The sequence below is a fragment of the Felis catus genome, chromosome D4 (genome assembly GCF_018350175.1).
Source record: "Felis catus isolate Fca126 chromosome D4, F.catus_Fca126_mat1.0, whole genome shotgun sequence".
In the NCBI taxonomy this organism is placed as follows: Eukaryota; Metazoa; Chordata; class Mammalia; order Carnivora; family Felidae; genus Felis; species Felis catus.
This window is the reverse complement of record NC_058380.1, coordinates 83,374,671-83,399,889: the sequence shown is the minus strand read 5'-3', so window position 1 is coordinate 83,399,889 and position 25,219 is coordinate 83,374,671. Positions and strand designations below refer to the sequence as shown.

At 58.6% G+C, this 25,219-nt stretch overlaps 1 protein-coding gene across 6 annotated transcripts; it reads right to left on the bottom strand.

Moving 5' to 3' along the window:
• Nucleotides 1–805: 805 nt before the first annotated feature.
• On the bottom strand, nt 806–23,991 carry ADGRD2 (adhesion G protein-coupled receptor D2). 6 transcript variants are annotated; one of them, XM_045042816.1, is made up of 27 exons: nt 23,698–23,985; nt 22,315–22,409; nt 21,882–21,945; nt 21,342–21,554; nt 20,382–21,023; nt 19,881–19,979; nt 19,432–19,517; nt 18,890–19,171; nt 17,620–17,731; nt 16,756–16,890; nt 16,114–16,237; nt 15,556–15,661; nt 12,742–12,797; nt 11,967–12,093; nt 10,630–10,733; nt 10,268–10,370; nt 9,852–10,005; nt 9,184–9,317; nt 8,982–9,097; nt 8,001–8,121; nt 3,953–3,994; nt 3,781–3,834; nt 3,426–3,696; nt 2,950–3,008; nt 2,623–2,653; nt 1,480–1,556; nt 806–1,085 (listed from the first exon to the last, which is right to left on the bottom strand). In XM_045042816.1, the coding sequence occupies exons 2-27, from the start codon at nt 22,348–22,350 to the stop codon at nt 936–938; spliced, it is 3,498 nt and encodes a 1,165-aa protein (XP_044898751.1). In that variant the 5' UTR covers nt 22,351–22,409; nt 23,698–23,985; the 3' UTR covers nt 806–935. The 6 variants fall into 6 exon arrangements, with proteins under 6 accessions (XP_044898751.1, XP_044898753.1, XP_044898754.1 ...); XM_045042818.1 differs by having other exon boundaries at nt 3,582–3,696; nt 23,698–23,983; XM_045042819.1 differs by lacking the exon at nt 1,480–1,556 and having other exon boundaries at nt 944–1,085; nt 23,698–23,980.
• Between the last annotated feature and the right edge of the window lie 1,228 nt (nt 23,992–25,219).

Below are 25,219 nucleotides of genomic sequence, written 5' to 3'. Positions count from 1 at the left end.
CCCAGGTGGGGCCCCGAGCGGAAGTGGCACATAAGGTGGAGAGAGCAGGGAACAGCTTGTGCCTCCCTGGGTCTCAGGGCTTCTCACGCAGCCCTGCCCTGCCTCCACTCACCTGTGTCTGGAGTGGCTTCCTGCCTCCTCCAGGGAGGCTGCTCTCCCGCTCCTCCCTCCTGGGCTGTGCCACATCCTCTGGCCCCAGGAGCATTTGAGCCAGGCTGAGGGCAGGAGGGCAGTGTTAGCAGCCCCTGGGCCCCTGCTTCACCTGGCTTCCAGCTCAAGGCCCGCCCTGGCACAAAGCCCTAACACATCATCACTGCTGCTCACCTCGGCCCCCAGCCCAGCTCTAAGAAGGGACCCGTGGCCCGTGGTCACAGAATCAGTGGTGGCAGGACCTGCTCCCACAGCCAGACTCCAAGTCCTCCTGCAGGATGACTCATCATACCTGGAGCTCGTCCCACCTGCCCCCTGCCTTCTCTGAGCAGTCTGCCTGGGTGACTCCCACTCACAGTGACTGCCCCCGCCCCCTGACCCCCATGTTACCCAGCGGGGAGACTGTCTCTGGCCTCAGTTTCTTCCTCTGTACAATAGGGGTGATAGTGTTCATGGGGCTGAGGTGAGGACTCACAGCTCTAAGGTGGTCAAGGGCTCAGTACCAGCCAGGTACACAGTAGGTGCTAATAGATGTTGGCTGCACCTACCCTGTTGAAGCTGGGGCTGTCTTGAGACCAAAAGACAAAGTGGCAGCTTCCCTTGTCCCACCCTTCTCCCAGGAAGCCTGGCAGGGTGACCCCCAGAGAGGAACAGGTCACAAGAGTACCCTTTATTGCTAGCGATACCACAGGGCTGTCAGAATTTCAAGGCAGGTGGGGAGGGTCAGAGCGGGTAACAATCTTGGACAGAAAGTTAGGGGGACCGAGCTGTGGGACCTGGCAGGGTTAGCACAGCACCCGGGAGGGATTGGGCGGGGGGGCTCCTGAGGGAGAGGCAGTAGGTGGTGGCAGAGGCTGCTGTCTGTCCCTGGGGGGGCCCCCAGTTGGGCCTTTTAGAGGCTTGGAGTCAAGTCCGCATGCACTCTCTCTAGAAACCTGGGAGGAAAATGTTGGGCTGAGCTGGCAGATAATCACGGTGGGGACCCCTGGAGGGGAACTGAGGCTGGGGGATTCTGGACTGGGGAGACCCTGGGCAGTCTCCCGCAAGCCCGCTACGAGCCTCAGTTTCTCTAAAGAACACCTGATGCCCAGAGGGCTCCCTGGTTTCAGGAGGGGCGGTGGCCGGCAGGTATCGCGAGGGACGCGGAGCTGGCAGCCCTCACTCCCCGGCACCTCGTGTTCAGGCCACCTGAGAAGGTCGCAGGGTGCGGGGTGGGGGTGGCGAGGGCGCCCGAAGGGCGGGGCAGGTTGGGGGTCCGGAGGAGGGCGGGGCCGGCCGCAGGGCGAGGTGGAAGCGGCTCCGTTGCTACGAGCGCCCTTAGCAACGCACCCATTCAGCAGAGACAAAGGCGCTGTCACTTGAGCGCAGAGGCGCCGCTGCCGCTCTTGTTCCCACCCGCGCCGCGCCTGCGAGGGTGGGGGGAGGGGCGGGATGGGGGCGCCGGCGGGCCCCGCGGAGGGCCTACCGTGCGCTGGCCTGCAGGGGGCGCCTCCTGCGCACTTTGCAGAAGGGGAGCTGAGACTCCAGGGGACGGGGACACCAGCTAAGGGTGGAGGCCCGCTGGGAGGCTGGGGTCCTACAGACTTGGGTTTCAAATGTGCCTCTGCTGACACCTCTGTGACTGCCCCTGTGCCTCACTTTCCCCATATGCGGGGTGGGGCCTGACCCCAGCTCTGACACTGCTCAATTTCCTCATCTGCACGGTGGGAGGATGGTTTCCCGGTGTCCCCGGATTAAAGGAGTCAGCAGATGCCGGGCTTTATAAAGCCCAGAACCCAGCTCTGGTTAGGGCTGCACGAACATGCCTCTTGCCCATGCCGGAAGGAATCCCTTGGTTGGTTTGAGGCTGGGCAGTGCCTGGCGGCCCCTCCTACCTATGTAGTCTTAAACCTATGTTTTAAGACTGAGGGAACTCAGGCTCAGAGAAGCTGACAGTGACCACAGGCCCCTCAGCTCGCCTAGGGCCAGGCTGAACTCCCCAGGCTCAGTCCTCTCTCCTTGAGCTGCGCCTGGGATGGGCCCAGCCTTGCCCCGCTGCCCCCAGGCCCCCCTCATCTGTCCAGCTGGGGAAACAACCCAGAAGGAAAGCGCTTGCCTCTCACCGGGTTTGGAAGTCATTTCAGGGCACAAGGCATCAGGACAGGGGCTCTGAGTGGGATGTGGCCAGGAGGCTGAGGGGGGTGGGGGAGGCAGACAGAGTGGGTGCACAGAGGAAGGCGGGCTCCTTGCGCACTGGCCCTCCTGCAGCACCAGCTCTGGGAAGGGTCCCAAACCCATTCCCTAAGTACCCCTCTCCCAAAGAGCACCGTGTCTCCGGGCCAGGCCTACAGTGTGCTAATGGAAGACTTCAGGCTTCCACGAGGCGTCAGGTGTGGCTGCTTCTCAAATCCCTTCCATCCTGGTGCAGTGGGGCTGAGGGGGTGTCCGGGTGCCAAGGGGAGAGGGGGGACCCCCCTGAGATGGGAACTGTACCTGATGCCTTGAATGCTGTCAGCTCCACAGCCTGAGGACAGAGGAGGCTGTCAGGAGAGTGGGCCCCTACTCCTTCTGCTCCCCCTTGCCCTGGGGGCCCTCGGCTCCCTTGGTGATGACTCCCCCACTACCCATGGCTTTGGCATTCAGGTTCTGCCAGTGTGCAGTGAGCACCTCCCATTGGCTCCCAGTGCCCTCGTACCTGCTGAGGAATGGGGCCCCTTGGATCCCCAGAGGAAGCCCCCCCACCCCCACCCTACCCTAGTCCCTGTGGGACATACTTGCTAGCCCCTTGGCAAAACCCTGCCACCCCTGTCCCAGCCTCACCGGTCTCTCAGGTTCTGCAATGGAGGAGAAGGTTGTGGAGATTCTGGGGCTGTGGGTCCCTAGCCGGGGGAAAAACACTCGAGTAGGTGAACTTTTAGGAGGCTGAGGCAGGAAGTTCTTTCTCTGCTCTCCTGCCCTGGACAGGACCTCATTATCAAAGACTCTAAGGTTCCACTCAGACTTATTCCACAGATTAATGATGGAAAAACTAAGGCCCAGGGAGGGAAGGTAACTTGCCCAAGTGCACACAGCAGGTAAGCTAGGAAGCTCGTATTGAAACTCCTGGCCTGGCCTTACCCCCGTGCCCTGTCATAGGGCCCCAAACCTCATCCACCCACCTGACTTTGGGAACCCCTAAACCCCATCTGCGTGGAGACCCAAGGAAGACGACCCTGGGCAAACCCTGCCTCTGGGCTAGGAAGCAGGGGCCCCTGTTCCCTGGTGGTGTGGGAAAAAATAAGCCATTTCTAAGCTACCTTCCAGGCCCCGTGTTTGCAGAATTCCCTGGGCCTCAGTCTCCTTGTCTCTCAGATGGGTTGACAGGATCTGCCATTGCCTTCTCAGCTTTACCTGAGCACTGGGGAAACTGAGGCACTGGGTAGTACTCAGACTGGAGGGTGGTGTGGCCTTACCTCTAATAGCCAAGTGTCTTCGGGCTGGAGCCAAGGCTACAGGGTTGTTCTGAGAGACCTCCCAGGGACCAAGGGACCTAGGGTGGGACCCTGGGCCTATGGGGCTGGAGCAGACCTGAAAGAAAGGGGTGTCAGCACTGGAATCCTGGCTGTGAGTGGGACCTCCTGGCTCCCAGGATCCCCACCTGCCTGCACCCACCATAAATGCCTCTGTTGCCTTTTTCTCAGTCATCCTCTGCAGGGCATTCCGGACCTAGGGGATGGGAATTTGGGGTCAGTCCTGGGACCCTCCCCCTGACCCCCTGGCCACAGGTCCCCAGCAAGTAAGCCCTACCCACCTCACCCCGCGGCAGCCAGCGCCCTTGACTCACCTCCCCGTTGTAGGCAGCGTAGACCAGGAAAATGTATGGCCCCTGGGGACAGACACAGGATGAGGGTGGGTGTCACTACCCGGGACCCCCTCCCTCCCACCTGGCCTGGGGCCGCAACAGAAACATACCCAGAGATACCCCGAGGCATTCAGAGATGCAGGCTGATGATCACAAACCCTGCTGACCCACTGTGCCCTCCTGCACTTGGGAGGGGGCATCTGTGACATTCTACAGCAGAGAGAACCAGAAGGGGGCTTGCCCCACTACCCCCCATACCTTCAGCCTCTGGCCATCAGGCAGCCTCTTGTCCTCTTTGCCTCTGTCCCCTGCCACCTGCCCCATCCTCATGGCTGCAGGAGTGGGTGGTGGGAGGGGGCACACCTTCCTGTAATCAAGGCTAAATCAAGTCCTGGGACAGCAGACCTGTGAATGCATTCTGACTCTGCCTCTAGCTGAGTGTCTCTCCCAACCTCCTCTGTGTCAGAGGCCTGGCCTCCCGCTGTGTGTGAAGGACTCAACACAGTGGCCGAGTCATAGCTGGCTCTTACTCCCCACACATGGGAGGACCAAGAGGTCTTGGCCACTCACAAAGTAACTTGGGGTTACAACCCTCATAGCAGCTCCATGATGGGGGTGGGGGTGGGGGTGGATTAATCCTATTTGATGGGGAGGGACCCTGGGGCCTGGGGCAGGAGACAGAGCAATGAGTCCCAGGCCCTGGAGTGTGGCTAAGCAGAATGGAATTTAGAGCCTGGGCCTTCCTGATTCTACCTGGATAGGCAACAGCCCCTGTCCTGAGGTCAGACTAGAGCACACGGGTTGGGGTCCAGGGGGCTCCTTGAGGCCTCAGACAGACCCTGGCGTCTCCCCCCCACCCCCCACCGGCCCCCACCGGCAGCCTGTCCTCTCACTGCAACTTCTGCACTGCCTTCCCCGTCCTGTCTCCTTTTACCGGCTCCTCATACCCAAAGGCATCTTTCCAGACTCCAGCCCAACCACACCAGCACCTGCCTAGCGTCCTCCCAGGCTCTCTGGTGCCCCCGGGATCATGTGTGAGCTCCTTACAATGGCTCAGGGGACCCTGTGCGGTCTGGCCCCCATGTCTCCTCCTGTCCCATTTCTCACCAGCTCACGTGACCCCCGCTCATGTCTCCATTGGATCTCACCATGCTCCCGACTTCATTCTTTCCCCTCACCGTGTCTGGGTGTTAGCTGAGAATCATTCTCTCCAGGGAGCACCCTCTCCGCCTCCCCATGAGTGGCTCCTCTGTCCCCACACTGCCCCCACGTTCCTCTGGTCTCTCAGCCTCAATCATGCCAGGCGGTCGGAGTGTGGTTTTGGTGTTTGTCTCTCCCTCAGGCTGAGACCTCCAAGGATAGATTCTTTGATTCTGTGCACGACTATCCTCTTTAGTAAAGAACACAGAGCAGGTGCGGATTGGCTGAATGAAACCGATCCACTCCCGTTCACAGTGCTCCCGGTGTGTGCCAGGTATTTGGCTTTGCCCTTTGCAAGTATCCTCTCAGTTGAACCCCACAATGACCCCATGAGGTGGAGAATATGATCCCCCTTATAGAGATGTGGAAACTGAGGCCTGTTTCAATGTGTCGGGGCCCTCTAACAAGACTCAGCCCAGGTAAGTGTGAGCCAGAGCTGGTTAAAAGTGAGGCCCAGCTCTCCCACCACAAAACCCGACACGGGAGCCACGAAGAAACAAATCAGCCCTGAAGAGCAAACGAGGCCCGGCTGAGCTCAGTCCCTGTACCCCAGGCCTGCTCCTTGCTCAACTCAGTAGGGAAGGAAGGCGGTCCTGAGGGCAGGTGCTGCCCGGTGTATGCCCCAGACAGAGAGAGGGACGGCGGGAGGTGGGCAGGGAGAGGAAGACAGGGAGGGACAGCAGGTAGATGGAGGAGAGGGGAGAGGAAAGGCAGGCCTGGGGAGGGAAGCTGGGCAGGGACCCAGAGCCTGACCGGGGGACCTGCCAGCAGATGGTCACAGGACATCAGGGTGGGCCCAGGTCTCACACCATCTGACCCCGCAAGGCAGCCTGTCCCCTCCTTCACCGGGAGACCTTGGTAAGGAAGGTCTGAGGCTGACTGGGAGGGGAAGAGAGGTCATGCTCAGAGACAAAAGCTAGAAGGGTCAGGGGTCAACAAAAAGGGAGACAGCGAGAGGCCCACGGAGGGAGGGCCGGGTGGGATCCAGGCCAGAGGGGGAGGGGGCTGTGATGGAGACAGCCTGAGACAGAGAAGGAACCTCAGAGAAAGTTCAGAGATGGAGACATGGCTCTGCCTCTGCCCACCTGAGGGCCACGCAGGGACGAAGCTACAGTGGTCGCCATAGCGATGGGCCGCTGCTGCCCTGGATGCTACTTGGGGGGCAGGGTGGAGGGCTAACCGGGCAGTGGCCCAAATTCGAACCGGGGGAGCTCCAGGAGCGTGGGGCTTGTTGTGTCAGGGAAGGGGTGCAGCACCACCCCTGTCCCCTGGCCACTCAGGCCCACACAGGTCTCTGGGAGCTGTGCTTCTTTGGGAATAACTGGAGCCCCAGTTTTTCTTCACTTTCTGGGCCCCTCTCTTGGCACGGCCTCCATTCTCCCCCAGCAGTGGCCCCGTCTTTCCTCTCTCCACTCCCACACCTGGCCGAGAGTGACGAGTCCCCGCGGCCCTGGGGGAGCCGACACCATGGACCGGGACCCTGGTAATCACCACCCTCTGCACCCTTCCTCGCTCCCTGCCCCCTCCCACCCTGCACACTTCACTCCCTGGCCTTGGCCATGGTCAGCTCCACAGGAGCATGGCATTTTGCTGCTTCCTTTCCTGCCCTGTCCCCTGTGCCTGGAACGGTGCCTGGCACCTGGTAGGCATTTGGCAAATACCACGTGGATGGAAGAAAAGCTGGGTCAGAGCCCTTCCCGACCTCAGCCCCACACCCTGCCCAATCTGGGCAGCTCTTCCAGGAACAGACCAGGCCCACGTGCAGAGGGCTGAGAACACAGACTCTGGACTTGGGCCCCAGCACTGCTCCTTCCTCCTGCGGGGCCCTGGAAATGACCTCATGGGGTCTCAGTTTCCCCATTTGTAAGGCTTATTCAGAGATAGAAGTACAAACCTGGCCCGGGGCCCACAACACTGAGGCACCCCAAGTGGCTGCTGACAGCCTCGGGCCCCTTCTCCCAGGAGAGGACAGAGGATCCCCAGGATGAGCTCCAGGTCCCATGACTCTACAGAATTGGTACCCGATTTCCTGAGCTTGCTTTGTCTCTCCCTGGGTCACCCCACTTCTCAGCCCTGACAGGAGCTGGGAGGAGTAGGTGCAGACAACAGGGAGGGGTGCTGGGGGTGCGAGGGAGGCCGAGGGCAAGGGCAGGGGTAGGGGCAGGAAGGGCCCTGCTTGGACCCACCTCCCTCCCAGCACTCGGTCCCCCGGGCCGTGCCTGTCTGTGTCCATGTCTGGGTCGCCCACAGGGCTGCAAACCCCCTGAGGACAGGGACCCAGTCTGACCCCTCTCCGTGGTGGCTCCCGGACACGGGACCTGACAGGCACCCAGGAGGGTTCCTGCAGCCCCACTGTTACTGCCTCACCTAGGCGGGCTGGGCACTGTCCTCCTAACCAAACCCTTTTCTGAAGTGTTGTCCTCACCAATGCAGCAGCTGATACTGTCCCACAGCGGGCCACCCGCTGACCCCGAGGGGAGAGGTCACCAGTGTCCTGCACCCCTTCCTTGGCTTCTTGCCGAGACCCAAAGAGTCTCTAGTACCAGCCAGGGGGCTGGAACTTCTGCCGCATCCCCGAGTCTCTGGACCTCAGCTTCCTCAGCTGTGAAATGGGCCTCAAATCCTTCCCAAAGAGGCGCTGCCTCTTTGATTTGAGGCTTTGTTCCCACTCTTGCCCTCACCCTCTGGCCTCTTGACAATGCCCCTGGTTGCCGTGGTGACTCCCATGACGGAGAAGACACTCCTTCCCCCAACTCTTGACAAACCAGTCACTCTGAGCTCCACCGCGTGTCAGAGCCCTGGTCCCAGATGGTCCGGGGCCCGGAGGTACCTGGAAGGAATTGAGGCCCACGGCGGCGTAGGCCCAGGCCGGGCTGAGGTGCACCAGCGTGCCGACCAGCCAGGTCAGGCCCAGGACGGGCAGCAGGACCAGCACCGGCTTCACTGTGGCCCTGCAGGAGAGCGGTCGGGGCTGAGGGAGGCCAGCGCGGCCCGGGGGCCCTGCAGGGTGCTGGGGAGGGCTGCAGCTGGGAGGTGCCTGGAGAGGAGCCGGGGCTACACATCAGGAGCCGCTCCCGGCTTAGGTGTAGCTGGAAGCTTCGGCTGGACCTCCTGCCCCTTCTCAGACCCAGAAGTGGTATGAAGTAGGGTAGCGGCACTTGGGAGACGGGGTCCCGGTCCCAAACCTGGCTCAGAGGAAGGGCAGGGCAGCCGTCCCGAGGGACGGCTGAGGACTGGGCAGTGGATCCAGGGGGCGTGGAGTCTAAAGAAGTCTTCCCTCCTCAGGGGCCCCTGGGGCTCCCTGGCTTTTCGGGGACCTGCTGACTTAGGCCTCACTGCCTTTGGCAGAGAATGGGGGGAAGAGGAGGGTCAGGGGTGTCCTCCTTCTGGCGGATGTGGCCCTGGAGAGTGAGGGGCATTCTTGGCAGGGGTAGGGACCTAAATCCTCACTCTGAACCTGAACTTCTGGGGACTGCCTGAACCCCGGGTCTCCCCTACCTTGTCCCTACTGGGTCATCAGTGCCATCGGTACAAGGTGAGCCCCCAGGACAGAGGCTTGTGTCTATATCCCCTCCCACTCACATACACTCAGGATTGATTACCATCCCCCCAGGGGACATGCATGGGCACGTGCTCACACGTGTCCACACGCATGAGTGTGCAGGTACGCACAAGCCGGGACACATGTGCACACGCAGGCCCGTACATAGCCTTGCACACGTGGCCACGTGACCACGTACCGCCACCCTGGACTCACACATGCTCACACCCGACGAGCCTCACATCTGGCTGCCCCACTTCTGGCCCTCACCATATCTGGATCGTGATTTGCTGCCGCAGGCAGGGCTGGGGGCTCAGCATGCGGGCACGGCGGCGGGCACTGGACACAGTGACCATCACTACGCGGACCAGGATGCAGGTGTTGGCCTGGAGACCCGGTGTCAGTGGGTGAAACGGCTTCCCCCTTTCCCAGTACGACCCTCCCCTCCAGGCCCCCAGGCCTCCCTGCTCACAGTCAGCACGAAGAGCACGGGCCCCACAAAGGCCCAGATGGTGTCCGTGTGCACATTGAGCCAGCAGTGGCCAGTGGCCACATAGTCGTCGGGGGACATGGCCACCGTGATGGCCACGATGGCCACGGGCACGCCTAGGGGAAGAATAAATGCCCTCAGGACCTCGCCACGAATTCTGTCCTCTCCAGGACCTGGCCTCCAACCCAGAGCCGCAGCCCACAGCTGTCCCACGGTAGCAGGTGCACTGGCGGGCACGGGGAGCTCTGGGAAGGGGGCTGGGTGGGCCCGATCCTTCTGGAGTGGCCTTGGAGCCCTGAGTAGCTGGGGAACGGGAGAGCGAAACTGAGCTGAGGGCTCAGGCACGGGAGTCAGGGGGGATGGAGGGTGGTGACTGGCACGGGGGTCAGCGGGCCACGAATCGGGGAGACAGCGCTAGCAGTGGGGGGTTGAAGTGGTGGGAGTGGAGAGGGTTAAGAAGGGCTGGGGCTGGGTAAAGCTGGAGGGCGACTGGGCTGAGGAAACTGAGCTTGCGTCAGGGATGGGGGTGCTGGGCGCCAGGTGGAGACGGGGATCGGGTGGTGTCGGGGTGGGGTGGGGTGGGACAGCAACAGAGGCCATGCGAGGCAGAGTAGGGAACAGAGCAGGAGTGGGAAGCAGAGGGGCCTCACCCCAGCCCGTGGCGTAGTAGAGAGTCATCCTGGGGCCTGGGCGCATGCGCACGGCCACCACCTTGCTCCATAGCATTAGGCCCTCCACCAACATCCAGGAGAATGCGACCAAAAAGAGGAGATGCATTGCAGCTGTGACGGCCACACACGCCACCTGTGGGCGGGAGGGTGGCAGATCCCTACCAAGGCCAGCCGTGGCCGCAGCCCTGCCCTGGGTCCCATGCCCATGCCTGGCATTGCCAACCCAAAGAGGTACCGGCGGGGAACGTCTCGGGGAAGTGCCCTGGGCCCAGCTCCACCATTCTGGCCGTGTCCCCACCCACCCCAGGAAAATGGAGCCAAGTGACCATGCGGGGGGCGACCCAGGAAAGATTGGCCCCCCCCTGAACTCACAAGCACGCCTGCCGGTTGCCCACCTTGTTGGCCTTTGCCCACTCGCTGGCCATGAGGAAGCCCTCGGCAGAGGCCAGGGAGAAGGTGAGGTTCTTGTGGACCGTGGCTCGCTCTGACCTGGGGACCCTGGACAGGCAGGGGTTGGTTAACAAGGACACCACCACCAGCCCCCACGCCCCTACCAGCCCCTGCCTGCTGGGGTCCCTGGGGGTGGGCTAACCACGGGCAGAGACGGCAGCTCCACGGGAGGCCCACAGCCCTAAGGGGGGCCCTGGGGCAGGCTCTTCCGGGGCCAGGGGGAGACGTGCCCGGAGGAGGCCCACAGAGGCCCCCATGGGTGGGCTGGGCCCCGGGGTGCCGGGCGGCTGTGCTGAGCTCATCTCACCCAGCTGCCAGGAAGAGCAAGAAGGCGGTGGCCAAGGCGCAGAAGGACACTCCGCAGCCCACAAACGACAGCGTCCTCAGCAGCGACTCCTCCCCGGGGCTTCTCTGTGGGAGGGCCAGAGACCCCAAAGTACAGCGAGCCCGTCACGGCCCTGACCTGCCCAGACCAGGCCTTGCCCTGCCCTGGTCCGGCGGCAAGGCTCCCCAAGGCTCCCTGTCTGCAGTGAAGCAGGGGTGGGGACAGCACCGGCCAGCCAGGCCAGGCCTGCACATGGCAGGAACTTAATAAGAGAGCGTTTGCATGGCCTCTCCTGCTGGCCCTCCCCAAACTGGCCCTGATGGGTCCGGCTTTCGGCTTTCGCTGCAGCCGCTAAGAGCTGGCTCGGAAGCGACAGACACACCCACTGGGAGCAGACTGCGTGTGACCACCCCCCGCTGAGGAAGGGGCCTGGAGCTGACAGGCAAAAACGGCCACGCTCTGTTTCCACAGGGCAAATGTGTCGGCGAGCACGCTTCTCTGGTGTGCTCCCCAACACACCAAGTGACCCCCGCATTCCTGGGGCTCTGGCCCTGCCTCACTCAACCTCAGAGTCCCTTGGAGGCTCTAGTAACGCACCTCCCCCGCTCTCCTCCGGGGATTTGGGAATTTGTAAACGCTGGGCCCTCCCAGGGGCCTCCCCTGGGTCAGTCTCCTTTCACGTCTGAGGTCCGAGTTCGGCTCAGCCGTGGCTTTACCTACAGGCTCTTTGCCTCCAGCTGAGACCTCTTCGGCCCCGACACCCACCGGCCCCACGGCCCTCCACCCTGAGGCCTGTCTAAACCTGCTACCCACCTGTGCCCTCTCCAAGATGACTCCCTTGTCCCCCAGCTGCCCAGACCTTTGTGCTGGGCCACCCCCTCCTCCCCCAGTTCCCCAGTGCAGGGCCCCTGCCCTCTGCCTAGGCGACTGGCCCACAGACCCCTCTTTGCTCTTTGCTCTGCCAGCCCACTCCTGGCACCAGTGGGGCTCCCTCAGGGCCATCCAACACCTGCTTAACATGTCCACATCCGTGCTCTGCCCATCGGGTCTCCTCTAGGCTCTGTGCCACCTGACCCACGCCACCTTGCTCCTCCACCTTCTTCTACTCCAGGACCTAGCACTGGAAGCTCCAGACAGTCAAAGTTCTAGAATGTGTCCAGCCTGCCTGTCAGTCTAGCCTCCTTGCCTTTGCTCAGACTGGCCCTCTGCTTGGAATGCCTTTCTGTTCAGTTCTTGGTCATCCTTTAAGACTTGGTTCTGACATCACCTTCGCCCACTCCACCCGCCCAGCCCTACCCCCCCCCCCCCCCGGTACTCACCTGGACGTCATACACCTGCAACAGGACAGCAAAGTTGGTGCTGTGGTTGCAGAAGCACGCAGTAGAGTCCCGGTACAGGGTGGCCACAGAGCAGCCGGTAGTGGCCCAGGAGCCCCCTGTGTCTGGGCTGGGGGAGGGGAGGGAAGAGAAGGGCTCCTGAAATGGGGTGGACATGGGGCTGGGGGTAGGTGGCAAGCAGGGGAAAGCCTCTCTCCAAAGCGTGGGGCCCATCAATGCTCTGCCTCTAACCAGCTTTGTGACCTTGGGCACGCCTCTGCTCTTCCCTGGGCCTCAGTTTCCCATCTGTAAAGTGTACTTAACACTCTCAGGGACGGTAGGGGGATGGGGCTAATACCGGCGATTACCACTGATTAACTGCATAACTTACTAAGCAACAGTGATTGATGTTCAGTTAAAGATACAGGGCAGGGAGCTGGGGCTAATCTCTGAACCCTCCTCTGCTCCTTCAAATGCCCAAGGGCCATGGCTTTGGATAGATGTCAAGTCTAATGCTTATTTGATGGATGAATCTCTTCCCAGGCATCCCACAGAGTGAGCCTGCGTATCTCCTATGATGGGGTGCTCATTACCTCCTGGGTCACAGATTCTCCTGCTCCAGTTTGTCCTGGAGCTGCTAGGTAAGAGGTTGAGGCCACCCCCATAAGAAAGGTGGCAAATGGAGACCAAAAACACACCTCATCTTCAAGAAGAATGGATGTCTTAAAAAAAAAAAACCCAATTGTCTTATTTAAAGAACTTGAAAATGGCAACTCACCTGATGCTGAAGTTCCAGAAGGCACAGACAGGTTCCACCAGTTTCTGCGGGAAGGCCTAAGGGCAGGAAACAGGGGTAGAGCAGGTGTGTGTGTGTGTATGGAAGGGGGAGAGAGTCCAAGAGGATGCAGGGGGACGTTGAGGCCTCTTTGAGTTTGAGGGTCCAGGGGTTTGCCCAACGTGGGTCATGGGTGAAGAGGTGGGAGAAAATGCCAGCAGGGAAGCAGAGGGGAGGAGGGGTGAGTAGGCTTTCATGCTAATATTGAAATATTTCATGCATAATATTGAAATACTGGGGGCAAGCTAAATGTCCATCTTTTGGGGAGCGGTTAAGCCGTGGTGACTCTTCCCTCTTGGGATGCTCTGCAGCCAGCAAGAGGAACAAGCAGGTCTCAGTCTACTGGCAGGGAAAGAGCTCTGTTATACGTTGTTCAATAAAGACAAAAGCTGCACCTCGTTATATATAGTATGAGCTTATTTGCATAAAAAATACATATATCCGGTCTATATAATTGTGAAAACACACACACAAGGCCTGGGATTAAATGCACAGCTAATTTAACAATGGCTAGGTCTCAGTTTGAATGTGTTATGATGAACATGCCAGTTCTTTGGTAATTAAACAATGACAACAGTGTAGATTTTATGCCATTAAGCAGTGAGGAGACATCAGGCAACCGGTGGTAACAGCCCAGTCCAGGCAGGGAAAGCAGCCCGAGCTTAGGACTTGGGCTATTTGTCCCGACTGGAAAGAGTAACAGCAATGTCACCTTACTAGACTATGACACTGTGTGTCACATTCTTCATGTTTTTTATTGTGGGCGATCATCCTAGTAACCTAGGAGACAGGTATAAATTCATGTAATTTCAAACAAGGAAACAGCTTCAGAGAGGGAAATTAATCTGCTCAAGGTCACACAGCACAGAGCTGAGGCTGGGTCCTGACTTGGTTATGCTCTTTCCAATAGTCCATGATGATGCCTCCAGGGAATGTAGTATTTCTTGGGTTGACTGAATTATCACCCCATGTATTCATTCGTCCGTAATGTTTTCCCCGGGGCCTCAGATACTATGTTGGGTGCTGGGAACACAAAGAAAACCTGCTGTTTGCTTTTGAAACGGATAATCCTTACGCTGCCGGTAGCATTTTCAAGTGGTATAAACGGAAAAAGCAGTGTGACTGTACAATCAAAAGCCAAAAAATTATGTATTTGTGTCCAGGAGTCCTATACCTGGCCACATATCCCCAGGAAACAGTCACCAGAATCAAAACGTATTATGAGTTGGAGTGCCCGGGTGGCTCAGTCTGTTAAGCATCTGACTCTTGGTTTCAGCTCAGGTCATGATCTCACAGTTCATGAGCCCGAGTCTCACATCAGGCTCTGTGCTGACAGCACAGAGTCTGCTTGGTATCTCTCTCCCCCCCTCTCTCTCCCCCTCCCTCTCTCCCCCTCCCCCACTCATGCTGTCTCTGTCTCTCTCAAAATAAATCGATAAACTTAAAAAAATTTTTTTAATGTATTATGAGTGAGGATTTTCACAGGGTTAGGCAGGGTTACTTGTAATAGAAAAAAAAACAAAAAACAAAAAATGCTGCAGATACTCAGGACTCATGACCAGGAGATGGGCATGTTCATTTTGGACCATCCCTGGGGAAGGCGGTGGAGCTGGACTTGACCTCAGTCAAGGCTTATACATGCTAGGACTAAACAGCAATGAGAAAGGATGTCTGTGACCAAGACAGTGCCAAAAACATCAGCAAGGAAAACAAGGGACATAAATGTTTACATGGCTCAGCTGAAAGAGGAAGGACTTTGATTTTGCAACAGCAAAAGCAAAAAAAAATAATAATTATGGTTTTAGGAAAAATTTAAGAAAAATTGCAGGCATTAGGAAAAACAAATTATGGTACATCCATGTAGTGGAATCTTACTCAGCAGTACAGAGGAGCAAATTATTGAAACAGACAATCATATAGATGATTCTCAAAAACACCAGCTGACAAATGAACCTTGAGCACAGCATGCACTATATGATTCCATTCATGCGAAACTTTGGAAAAGAGAGACATAATCTATAGTCACGAGAAGTAGATCACTGATTTGGGGAGAAGGCTGCCTGGGGAGGGGCCCAAACAAGCCCTTTGGGAACGTGGAAATGTTTTTTACCTTGACTGGGGCAGTGGTACCTAAGTGTGTATACTGCTCAAAACCCATCAGGTTGTCTAGTTAAAGTGGATGTTTTAGTGTCTGTAGATTTATCTACTTCAATCAAATCGGTTTTTAAAGTCTTGGGATGACATACAAAAGACTGATAAGATGTGGTGTGGTGTGTGTGTGTGTGTGTGTGTGTGTGTGTGTGTGTGTGTGTGTATGTGTGTGAGTGAGTGTGTGTGTGTGTGTGTGTGTGTCCAGGATTAGTGGTTGTGGGCAAAGCAGACTTTGGCTTTCTCTGAAACTACTGTTTCAAAAGCAGGAAAGAATTTGTGTATTTCATGTAATGAAATTAAACATTTCTTGGCCATCTTTCCATGTCAGTTTATGGAAAAATACCTCATTCCTTACACGACTTCTGCTGACTGTTCCACTGTGTAGCCCCACATGGCTTTTTGAGCCATCCCCTCTTGGTGGACATTTAGGCTATTTCCACTCTTATGAGCACATTGCAGGGTCCTTGAGGACAATGGGATGGCTTGTGAGTTATTTTTCTTGAACATTTTTAGACTTTGGTTTAAATGAACAAATATTGGGGTATGGGAAGACCAAATCAGGATAAGTGTACCGGTGGTGGTGGTTCCCAGAAGCACCCCCGGTACCTGGGTCTGGTGTTGCAAGTGAAAGGTCACGGCCGTGCTGACCTCCCCGGTTTCATCCCATACCTCAGAGGAGATGATGGCTGACCCCACCTGGGTGCTTAGAAACCTGTGGGGAGAAGGGGAGCTTTTAAGGGCACCATATCAGTTGGCTGTGCGGCAGAGGTCATGGATGGCTGAGGTCATCTCATCCAGGCCCCTGAGTGGGAGATGACACCCTCTGTGTCCAAAGAAACACCAGGAAATATCCTGTGCTTGAAATTTGGGCATCTGGGTTCCAGTCTTGCCTTGGGGACTTGGTGGTAAATTCAGTAAGCCCTGTCTTCTCTCTGAGTCTCAGCACTGATGCCAGGACCCTAGACAGTAGTTGAGCCAGGTTCCAGCAGCATATCTTTGGAAGGCCGAGAGATGTGTGTGTCTCGGGGATGGGGAGGGTTTGGCTCTGGTTGCTAAGGGCAGAATTACCTACCAGAATGATGGCTCTGGGATGGGATGGAGGCCTGGCCTTCCCTGGAGAGGGGATCCAGACCCTCAGCAGCCTACTGGGTAGGGCCCACTCACCTCTGCAATTTGCTTGCCTCTTCTGAGCTGTCAGGGGCCTGGGGCTCCAGGCCAGGCTCCCCTAGGGTTTGCCGGAAGACACTCGAGCTGAACCAGCTGTGGATCATGGTGACTCCAGAGAGACCTGGCTGAGCGGGAGGAGGCCTAAGACCCCACCCTGTGGCTGAGCAAGCACCACGGGTTGGCCCCGAGGGAGATGCTCTGCTCACCTTACGATCAGGGAAACTGAGGCTCAGAGAGTTTAATTGACTTCCCAAAGATCACCCGGTTAATAAGTGGAGAAATGAGAATTCCAACCAGCAACAGGGCATGCACTTAACCTGGCAGCTCTAAAGCCCTTTGCCTCATGTCCTGATTCCCCAGCCCCAGGTGACAGCAAGGGTGGCGGCTCCCTCCACCACCCACTTCTAAGAGGAAATGGGTGGGGTTCAGCGGAGGAGACCAAGTGAACACCTACTATGTGATAAGCACTTTTAACCCCATAGCAGCTTACAAGGCAAGTACTAGCATGACAGTCTTCCAGATAAGGAAACAGGCTGTGAACAGTGAGGTGACTTATTCAAAACAGCAGAGTTAACCCAGGGCTAACTGGCGCTAACCCAGACCCCAGCAGGGCCCCACCACCCCCTCACCCTCACCCACCTTTCCCGAGGAGGCGCTCCACTTCACCTGCAGGGATGCGGATGTGGCCGGGCCCCTCCGGATGTCCACCGGGCACCGTGAACACATAGCCCTCTGTGCCAGCCTCCGTCAAGCATAGACTCCGCACCTCCAGGCCTGGGATCAAATGGGGTTGGGCGGCTGGACCTTCCAAGGGAGGTCTTTCTGCAGAGCTGGCCTAGCCAGCAGGGGCTGCCTTCCCTCTCCCCACCACAGGCCTGGGCCACTATTCCAGCTCAGAGAGGTTCAGCGACTTGCCCAAGGGAGATCTGACTTCTTCAGGTCTAGGGGAGGGGATCACTAGAAGCAGGTCTCTGGGGGGGGCAGGACCTGACTATCAGTGAGCCGTCAGAAACCACTGGGCACCTGGAGGACACAAGTTTTGCCAAAGTTCCCCACAAGTGATCTCCCCCAGTCAATCTACAAACACTCACTGAGTGTGTACTTGGGTCTGGCCTGAGATCCAGAAATGACTCAGAAATACCCCTGGCTTTCAGGGAGCTTTGGCAAAAACGAAGTAATTACCACAAAATGCAACAGGAGATATTTCCAAGACATAGGGGTAACAGCAAGAGGAGGAACTGTCAGGAGAGAGCTAAAACCAGGCAAGGCATCCTAGAGGAGCTGATGCCCAAACAAGGTTCTGAAGGCTATATGGGAGTTTGCTAGGAGGTCGAGGAAGAAAGGGCATTGTGGATGGAGGGCGCAGCACAGACAAAGGCAGGGGACAGAATGGAGTGTCTGGGGTGGTGCTGACAGCTCCCAGTGACCAAAGCTGAGAAGAAATGTCTGAGCCCGGGCCCCCCCAGGGCCCAGATGTGTGGGACGGGTGCACAGCAGGCTCACCGACACAGCGACGCTGGATGTGCATTCGGGGCCGCCCAGGGGTCAGCGCGGTGCTCAGCAGGGGCGCCAAGCGCTGTAGACTTGCCACCAGGGCCATGGGTCCGCCAACCACCTGGGAGGAGCCACATCTCAGCCCCTCCTGCTTTGCACCTGCGGCTGCCAGCCGCGACTGCTGTAGTTAACACATTCTCAGAGATCTGTGAAGTGGCCTGCCTGCTCCAGACCCTCGGTGGCCCCATAGGGCCTCCAGGATCAAGTCCTGGGTCCTCAGGCTGGTGTTTGAGGCCCTGCCGGATCGGCCTCCTCTGACGCCTCCAAGCCACGTCATCCTCCAGCCCAGGCGAAGGCCTGGTAGTCCTCCGTGCCTGCTGGCCGGTTGTTTGCTAGCTGGGCACACTCTGCAGGCGGGGCTGTGCCTCCCCCTCCTTTGATCTCACTCTGTGCTAGACCTATAGAAGGGACTCGACCTTTCGGTTCCAAAAGGGAAGCCGTGTGGGGGGTGAGGCCAGGTGGGGGCAGGGCGGGGGGGCTTGCAGTAATGGAACAGCTACTCTAGGCAGGGCGGGTATGATCACCTCTGTTCTCCAGGGAGGAACACCAGGGTTCAGAGTCCAGCTTTTTCTAGCCTACCACAGTGCCTCAGTCCCTCAGCCAAAAATGGGTTTATACCCTTCCCAGGTTGGGCGCTCGCTGCCCAAACAGGGGAACCGTTCTGTGGAGCCGGCCTCCCACGCTGTGTCATCTCCACCCCGTCCCCAAGCCTAGGTCCCTGTTCTGTCCTCCGAGGCCACAGAGGCACCATCTCTGCTCCTTCTGCCCCAAAGGCTTTCAGGTGATGTCTATGATCCCTTGTTCTCTCCTTTCTCTAGGCCAATCACTCCCAAGCCTACAGCCACTTCTGCCAGGATGACGTTTCTAGCACCCATGCCATCTGGATAGCATCTCTCTGTGCTCTCCTGAGCGTCTGGGCTGTTTTGGAAGACAAGATGGCTGGATACTCAGCATAGAGGACCTGCCTCTGAAGATGGTCAGCAGAATCTTGGATATGGGGGGGATCCTTATGGATTCCTGGCTCTTATTTTCAACCACAGAAGCTATTATTCAAGAACAGTTGTATGTGGAAGTTCAAGTTACATCATAGGTAAAAGAGGAGCTTCTCTCGAACGCAGAGACGGACCCAGCGATGGGTGCTGACTCACCCACGGCTACACAACAAGCTGGTAGCAAGGACGGCAAGCCCCCCTGCCCCGCCCAGCCCTGCCAGCCTCACCTCGCTGATTGAGAGCCACGCGCCAGCCAGCTGCTCCTCCAGGACCAAGCTGGCCACAGACACGATGCCCTGGCCTAGCTGCTCCCAGGGCCCTGTTAAGGGCTCTGGCTCCCCAGCCCCGAGGGCCGTCACTCTCTTTAGGAAGTGCACGACAGCCAGCAGTGCAGCCGGCCCCAGTGGAGCTGACTCCTTTGCCAGGACCCTCTCCAGGATACCCAGGAAGCTGGAGGCCTCAGCCAGCGACAGGTGTCCAGGGGCTTCAGAGAGGGGGTCAGGAAGCAGCTGTGGGCAGAGGAACCACTTACTGCCGGCCTGGCTGTTAGGAAGAGATCTCCCAGGGATCACACTTGGGCCCCACTAGGGTCTTCTTAGTGGGCACGTGTCTAACCCAGCTCTCCAGGGCTCCAAAATAGGGAATACAAACAACCTTAATCCCTGAAGACACATTTGGTGGGTGTCCCCTTTATAGGTGAGGAAACTGGGCAGCAGGGAGGTGACCCATAGTGTCCCCAGACTCTTCAGCCCCCAGGAAGGGGGCTCACCACTATGGTCTTGGCCAAGGCATTGACTCGGCTGATAACATCCTGGCCAGGCCACGACTGGGCATCCTGCAGCCGCTGATAAGTGTCTGCAAAGGAGGGGATGCCAGGCTGGGTCCTGAGCAACACCGCCCAGAGGTGCGCCACCCACCATTTGCTGCCGAGGGAGGAAGAGCATGTTGATAGCTGTGCGTCTGGAGCCTTACACAGTGTTCTAGATGGGGAAACTGAGGCATACAATGGCAAAATCATTTGCCCAAGGACACACAGCTGGGGTTCGTCCCCAGGTCTGTCTGGCCCCGCTGTCCGGTGGTTTGAACTCCGTGGAGACCCTGAGACTTTGAGAAGATTCTAAATTCCCAGTTTGTGCCAAGTGCTCACTCCCTCTCAGCCTACACTGGTCCATGCCCAGTTTCCCCTTCAGCAGAGCCCTGGGGACTGCCAGGGCGCACCTGTCCGGTAACAGCAAAGGAAGAAATGTGGTTGAAGGCAGAGCAAAGAGCCCTCGGTGCCGGATCCTGGGTTCCACGTAGGGCACTCTTCTGAGGGCACTGGCAGGGATGGGAGAAGTGTCAGCGCTTTATCCTGGTTCTCCAGCAGTCCCTGGAGTCAGTCACCTGTTCGGGCCTTGAAGGTACCTGCACACCTTAGGGGGCCAGGACGCGTAGCCCCGGAGTTAGGGGGCAACGTGGTAACCCGGGTGAAGGACGCTGCAGCCAACACAAGGCTGGGCAAGGCGGCCAAGGGTCGAGCCTACTCAGGCTACTGGGACTGGGCTTTTTGCCCGACGTCTGGGCGGCTTGGGGGAGCGTGACCAGAGCTGGGCGTGGCCAGGTTCACAAGTGGTGGGCTGGATCCTGAGCTCACAAGGAAGCGCGCAGAAGCCAGGGAGCAGGGCTTTGAGCCGAAAGGCGGGGCGGGGCCTACGAGCCAGAGGGCGGGGCGGGCCATACCTGGACAGAGCAGGCGCACCCGCAGGGGCGGCAACAGGGAGGGCGTGACGTCCAGGGCGCCCAGGTCCCAGCGGAAGAGCAGGCCGCCGGGTGGCGGCGCGCAGGCCCGTGCCCGACGCAGCTGCGCGGGGTTCAGGGCCCGAGCCCACAGGTGGAAGTCGGTGAGGTTGCCGCTGAAGGCATCGCGCGCCGAGAAGCCACCGCCCAGAGAGTCCTGGTCCTGGCCCAGCACGAGGATGCCGCCCGCTGGCACCGGGTGGCCCGCGCCCAGTCCCCGCGCCCCGGCGCGCCGCCGCCCGTCGGCAAACAGCGCCCAGCGCCCGCCGCGCTGCTCCCACGTGGTGCACACGTGGTGCCAGCGGCCGTCGGCGCGGAAGGCGGCGCGGAAGGGCGCGTGGTGGCCGCGCACCACCAGCGCCGCGTGCACGGCGCCGCCCGGCTCGGCGAAGGCGCGCAGCTGCAGCGCGTTGGCGAGGGAGGGCGCGGCGAGGGAGAAGAGCGCGGCGGCGTCCGGCGAGGCGGCGTCCCACTGCACGTGCGCGCACGCGGTCAGCGCCCCCAGCGCGGGCAGGGGCGTCCGCAGCCGCGCCGCCCTGTCCGCGGTCCGCTCGCCGAACACCAGCGCGGCCGTGGGGAGCGCGCCTGTGGGGACACGCGGGCCGGGACCTCAGTGTCCTCAATCTGCGCACTGCCTCTGACCACCCACTGGCGGAGCTCCGGGGCCCCTCCTGGGCTTTCGGGTGTCTCCCAAACTCGGGAAGGAAGAAATGGGGGCTCCAGTGCCCATACCCAGGCGGTCAACCCTGCATTTCAGTTCTGGACGAGGGAACCTGAAGGTGCGACGGGGACTTCCGGGCTCCATTCGGTAGGACTGTCACTGTGAGCTCCGGTCTCTGGAGCCCCCCCCCCCCCTTCGCCACCTCCTCCTCCCCACTTCCCAGGCCCTGGGCCCACACTCACGCCTCTGGGGAGGTCTCCGCAGAGGGGCCTCCCTTTGGCCCACCCAGATGGGGTTGGGCAGCCGTGGAGCAAGGACCTCAGCTGGGGGCGCCAGTGCCAGGCGGCCAAAACGCTGCTCACATGACTCTTGAGCCTGCCACCAGCTCAGCTGCTGCCCTGGGAACTTGCACACCCCGTCTGGGGTCTCCACCACCTCACCGGGGTCCACTGGAGCTGCAGGGTCAGAGGAGACACAGTGTGGGAGAGCAGTGTGTGGGCCTGTGACCCTTGGGGTGGGCTGGGCGTGGTGGATACTGAGCTAGGAGTCATTTGGGTCCGAATGCTCTATGACCTGGTGGGTCTAGTCCTTTTGTTTTGTCATCTGTATATTAGCAAGAATAAAATAGACACAAGTGAAACCTTCACCCCGTGGCCGGGGATGGTGGGGCTGAACTAAATGGCATCTCCTCCCTTCCTTTGCCTTAGAGGCCAGTGCACCAGGTGGACCACAGGCTGGCGGAGCTGGGGAAAGGGCAGCCTCTCTGGGGCCCTCATACCAACCTGGGAGCCAAGAACTCCTTGCTTCACCTGGGGAGTTGGAGGGTGTCCCAGAGAGACTCCTTATCTGAGAGAGAAGAAGACAGGTTGGGGCTGGGTTGGGTCCCCACCCCAGTGTGTGCAGTTAATGGGTGCTCTGGCAGGGTGCACCGGAAGCTGCAAGCTCTGCAGTCAGACCTGGGTTCAGGTCGCACCCAGAGTGTGATCTTGGGCAGGCGCTTCACTGCCTTGAACCTGTTTCTCCCGCGTGAGGAATAAGCAAGCTGATGAGTGAATGCAAAAGGTGTAGCACCAGTGGATGCTTTTAGTCTGTTGTTATGCCAGGGGCTTATCCTGTGTGACCTTTGCAGTGGCCTCAGAGGTGGCCACTTGGAACCCAGCAGCTTTGAGTCTCCCTTGGCTTCCTCCCCCACATCCCCCCACCAAGTTCAGGTACCAGGAGGTAGAGGAGGCAGTAGCACCAGAAAGCCATTCTGGATCCAGCAGGGGCCAGTGAGGGACAGCAGGGGTCACAGGTGTGGCCAATGTGGACTGAAAAGGAAAAACGCAAAGGAAAGTAGCTCAGCATCCTGCCTTACTACCCGCTCTGTCCCCTACGGGGTCATATTCCCCATGTTTGGCTCCCAGACCTCACTGGGCTGGGAGCCCAGGATGGGCTGGGCACATCTATGTGACATTTACTTGTACAAAAGGATGGTCTCCAGGAGCCCCTTCTAGGACCACAGCTGGGAAACACTGTAGCCCTGGTGAGCTGGGAACGGCAGGGGGTCAGGGGGAGGGAAGGCCAGAGAATGGTGGGAACAGAGTGTAGGACCCTTGTAGGTCTCCTTGTGTTCTTTTGGGCTCATAGCTTGGCATTCAAGGTTCTGCTTAATGAGGCCTCTGCCAAGCTTTCTGGCCTCACCAGTCTCACTATCCGCCCCTGCAACCACCTTTCCCCCTGCCCCCCAAGCTGCTCCCGTTCCCCCATTTCTCCAGGCAGCAGCTCTTCTCCAGAGCTTTGACCATCCTGTAGCTCTTGCCCGGACTGGCCTTGCTCCCTCAGTGGCACCTCCTACAAGATCAGCTTGTGATCCCTTCATCTGCTCAGCACCCTGGCCAGGCGCTGTAGTGAGCCGAGGATACCCTAATTGTGGGTGGTTTGGGCATTACTCTTAAAAGTCTGGGGGCTTCAGGCCTCCTGGGTCTCTGCTCCAGCAGTGGCCAAGCACAAATGGGTCTCCGAAAACACTGGAGATGAAATAATGCTCCACTGTGTCCTGCCAGCTGGCCTCATGCCATCTGGAAGTCTGAAGCCGTCACCAGTGATAATTCATACCCTTTCCCCCTTTCCAGATAAAGTGCCTAAATATGAAAATCAAACACATCCCAGCATGGGAAAACATGGGGGTTCACACTCTGGACTCTGAAAAGCACCAATTTATTGTCGCTTTTCCCCTTTTTAAACAGCACCTATGTCCGCCCTCCTCCACCCCCCCCAACCCCCACTTTAGTGGGTGGGAAGTGGTATGAGTCTGGTCCAAGACTGAGGCTTGGTGCCTAGTCTGTGCTGGGCACACAGTGTGGGCTCAATAAATGCTGATTGTCTCACTCCCCTGTTCACTCTGCCTGTATTTGCCCCCACATACTCCTGGCCCCCCCTTCCTTGCTCACCAAATACTCGTTGGCACCCAAAAGGGAGATGCGAGGTCTGGCCGCCACTGCGTGTCCCTCCTCCGCAAGGGGCCAGTGGGGAATCCCTCTTGGGCTGATGGGCCAGGACCAGGGCCTCCCCTTCACCCGCGCTGATCCCTCTCCTCTTCAAAGCCCGGGTCCTCACCTGCTTCGTCTGGCCAGGCGCCTACGGTCGGCTCACTCGCTGCGAACTGTTTCTGGGACGGAAATCCAGCAGCGGAAATCTGCTAGCTCTCTGCGGTGCGGTGGAAACCTCGGGTGCGGGGCGGGGCCGAGGCGGTGCGGGGGCGGTACTAGCAGACCCCGCCCCTCGACCCCAGCCCCGCAGTCAGGGACGCCCGCCTTCTGGGCGCGCGGAGGGCAGGGCAGGCGCCCCAGCCGCGCGAGCAGTGGGAGGGCACGTGGGGCGGACCGCGGGGAGTTCCCCAGTTTCTGGACTGGACCCGCCGTGCCTCTCCCCCCTTGAGTAGAAGGGGCCACCTTGGGAGGCTTGGATCCCAAATAAATTTGTGGATCCTTTGAACCAATCCCATCTCAGGCTGGACCGTGGGAAAGGAGGGAGCCTTCAGTAGCCTGCGCTGGCCCCCTGCAGGCCTCATTTCCTTTACCTTCAACCCACCGCGAGGAGGGGCCACCATGAGGACTGAGGGCTCTCCCCCAGGTTAGACAGCTAATGAGTCCCAGAGCCCAGCCTTGAACCTGGGTCTTTCGGTCTTCATCCAGGCCATTCAAAACGTAAGGGCGAGGTGACAGGAGAGGCCCTGTGTGTGTGTGTGTGTGTGTGTGTGTGTGAGGTGGGGGGAATTGAAAAGTTTTGGCCTCTGAGGGCAGAGCCTGGGACAAGTGGTGGGGCCAGGAGCAGGGAGAGAAGCTAAGGGGACGGGGGAGGGACACAGAGGTGGAGCTCCCAGTAGGAATGATGTGCATCTGGGACCCGTGGCACTCTCCTGCCTCAGTAGCAGGGATTCCTGCTTGGGAGGGAGGTCAGATAGATCCAAGATCACCTCGACTGACCTGAAGCACGTTGCCTAATTTCTCTGAGCCTCAGTTTCCCCATATGTAACATGTGGATAATAGTACACAAGTCATGGGGCTGCTATATGATTTAAGTGACTGACAAAGCCTGTGGCTTCTACCTGGTGCGAGGCATACAGTCCGTTTAATATCCTTGTCAAAACTTACCTTACGGTTGTTAAAGTAGCCTGCTGGCTGGGGTCCCTGGGTGGCTCAGTTGGTTGAGCATCGGGCTCTTTTTTTTAAACTTTTAAAAAAATGTTTATTTTTGAGAGAGACAGAGAGACAGAGCACGAGCAGGGGAGAGGCAGAAAGAGGGAGACACAGAATCTGAAGCAGGCTTCAGGCTCTGAGCTGTCAGCGCAGAGCCCGATGCGGGGCTTGAACTCACGAACCGTGAGATCATGACCTGAGCCGAAGTCGGACTCAACTGACTGAGCCACCCAGGCGCCCCAAGCATGGGACTCTTGATTTTGGCTCAGGTCATGATCTCAGGGTTTGTGATTTTATATTAAATATAAATATATATATTTATATAAATAAATAAACTTAAAAAAATAGCTTGCTAGCAACATGATGGTTTATATTTTTTCAATTGTTTTTATTGTGGCAAAATACATATTAAAAAATTTACCATCTTATGATGATTTCTT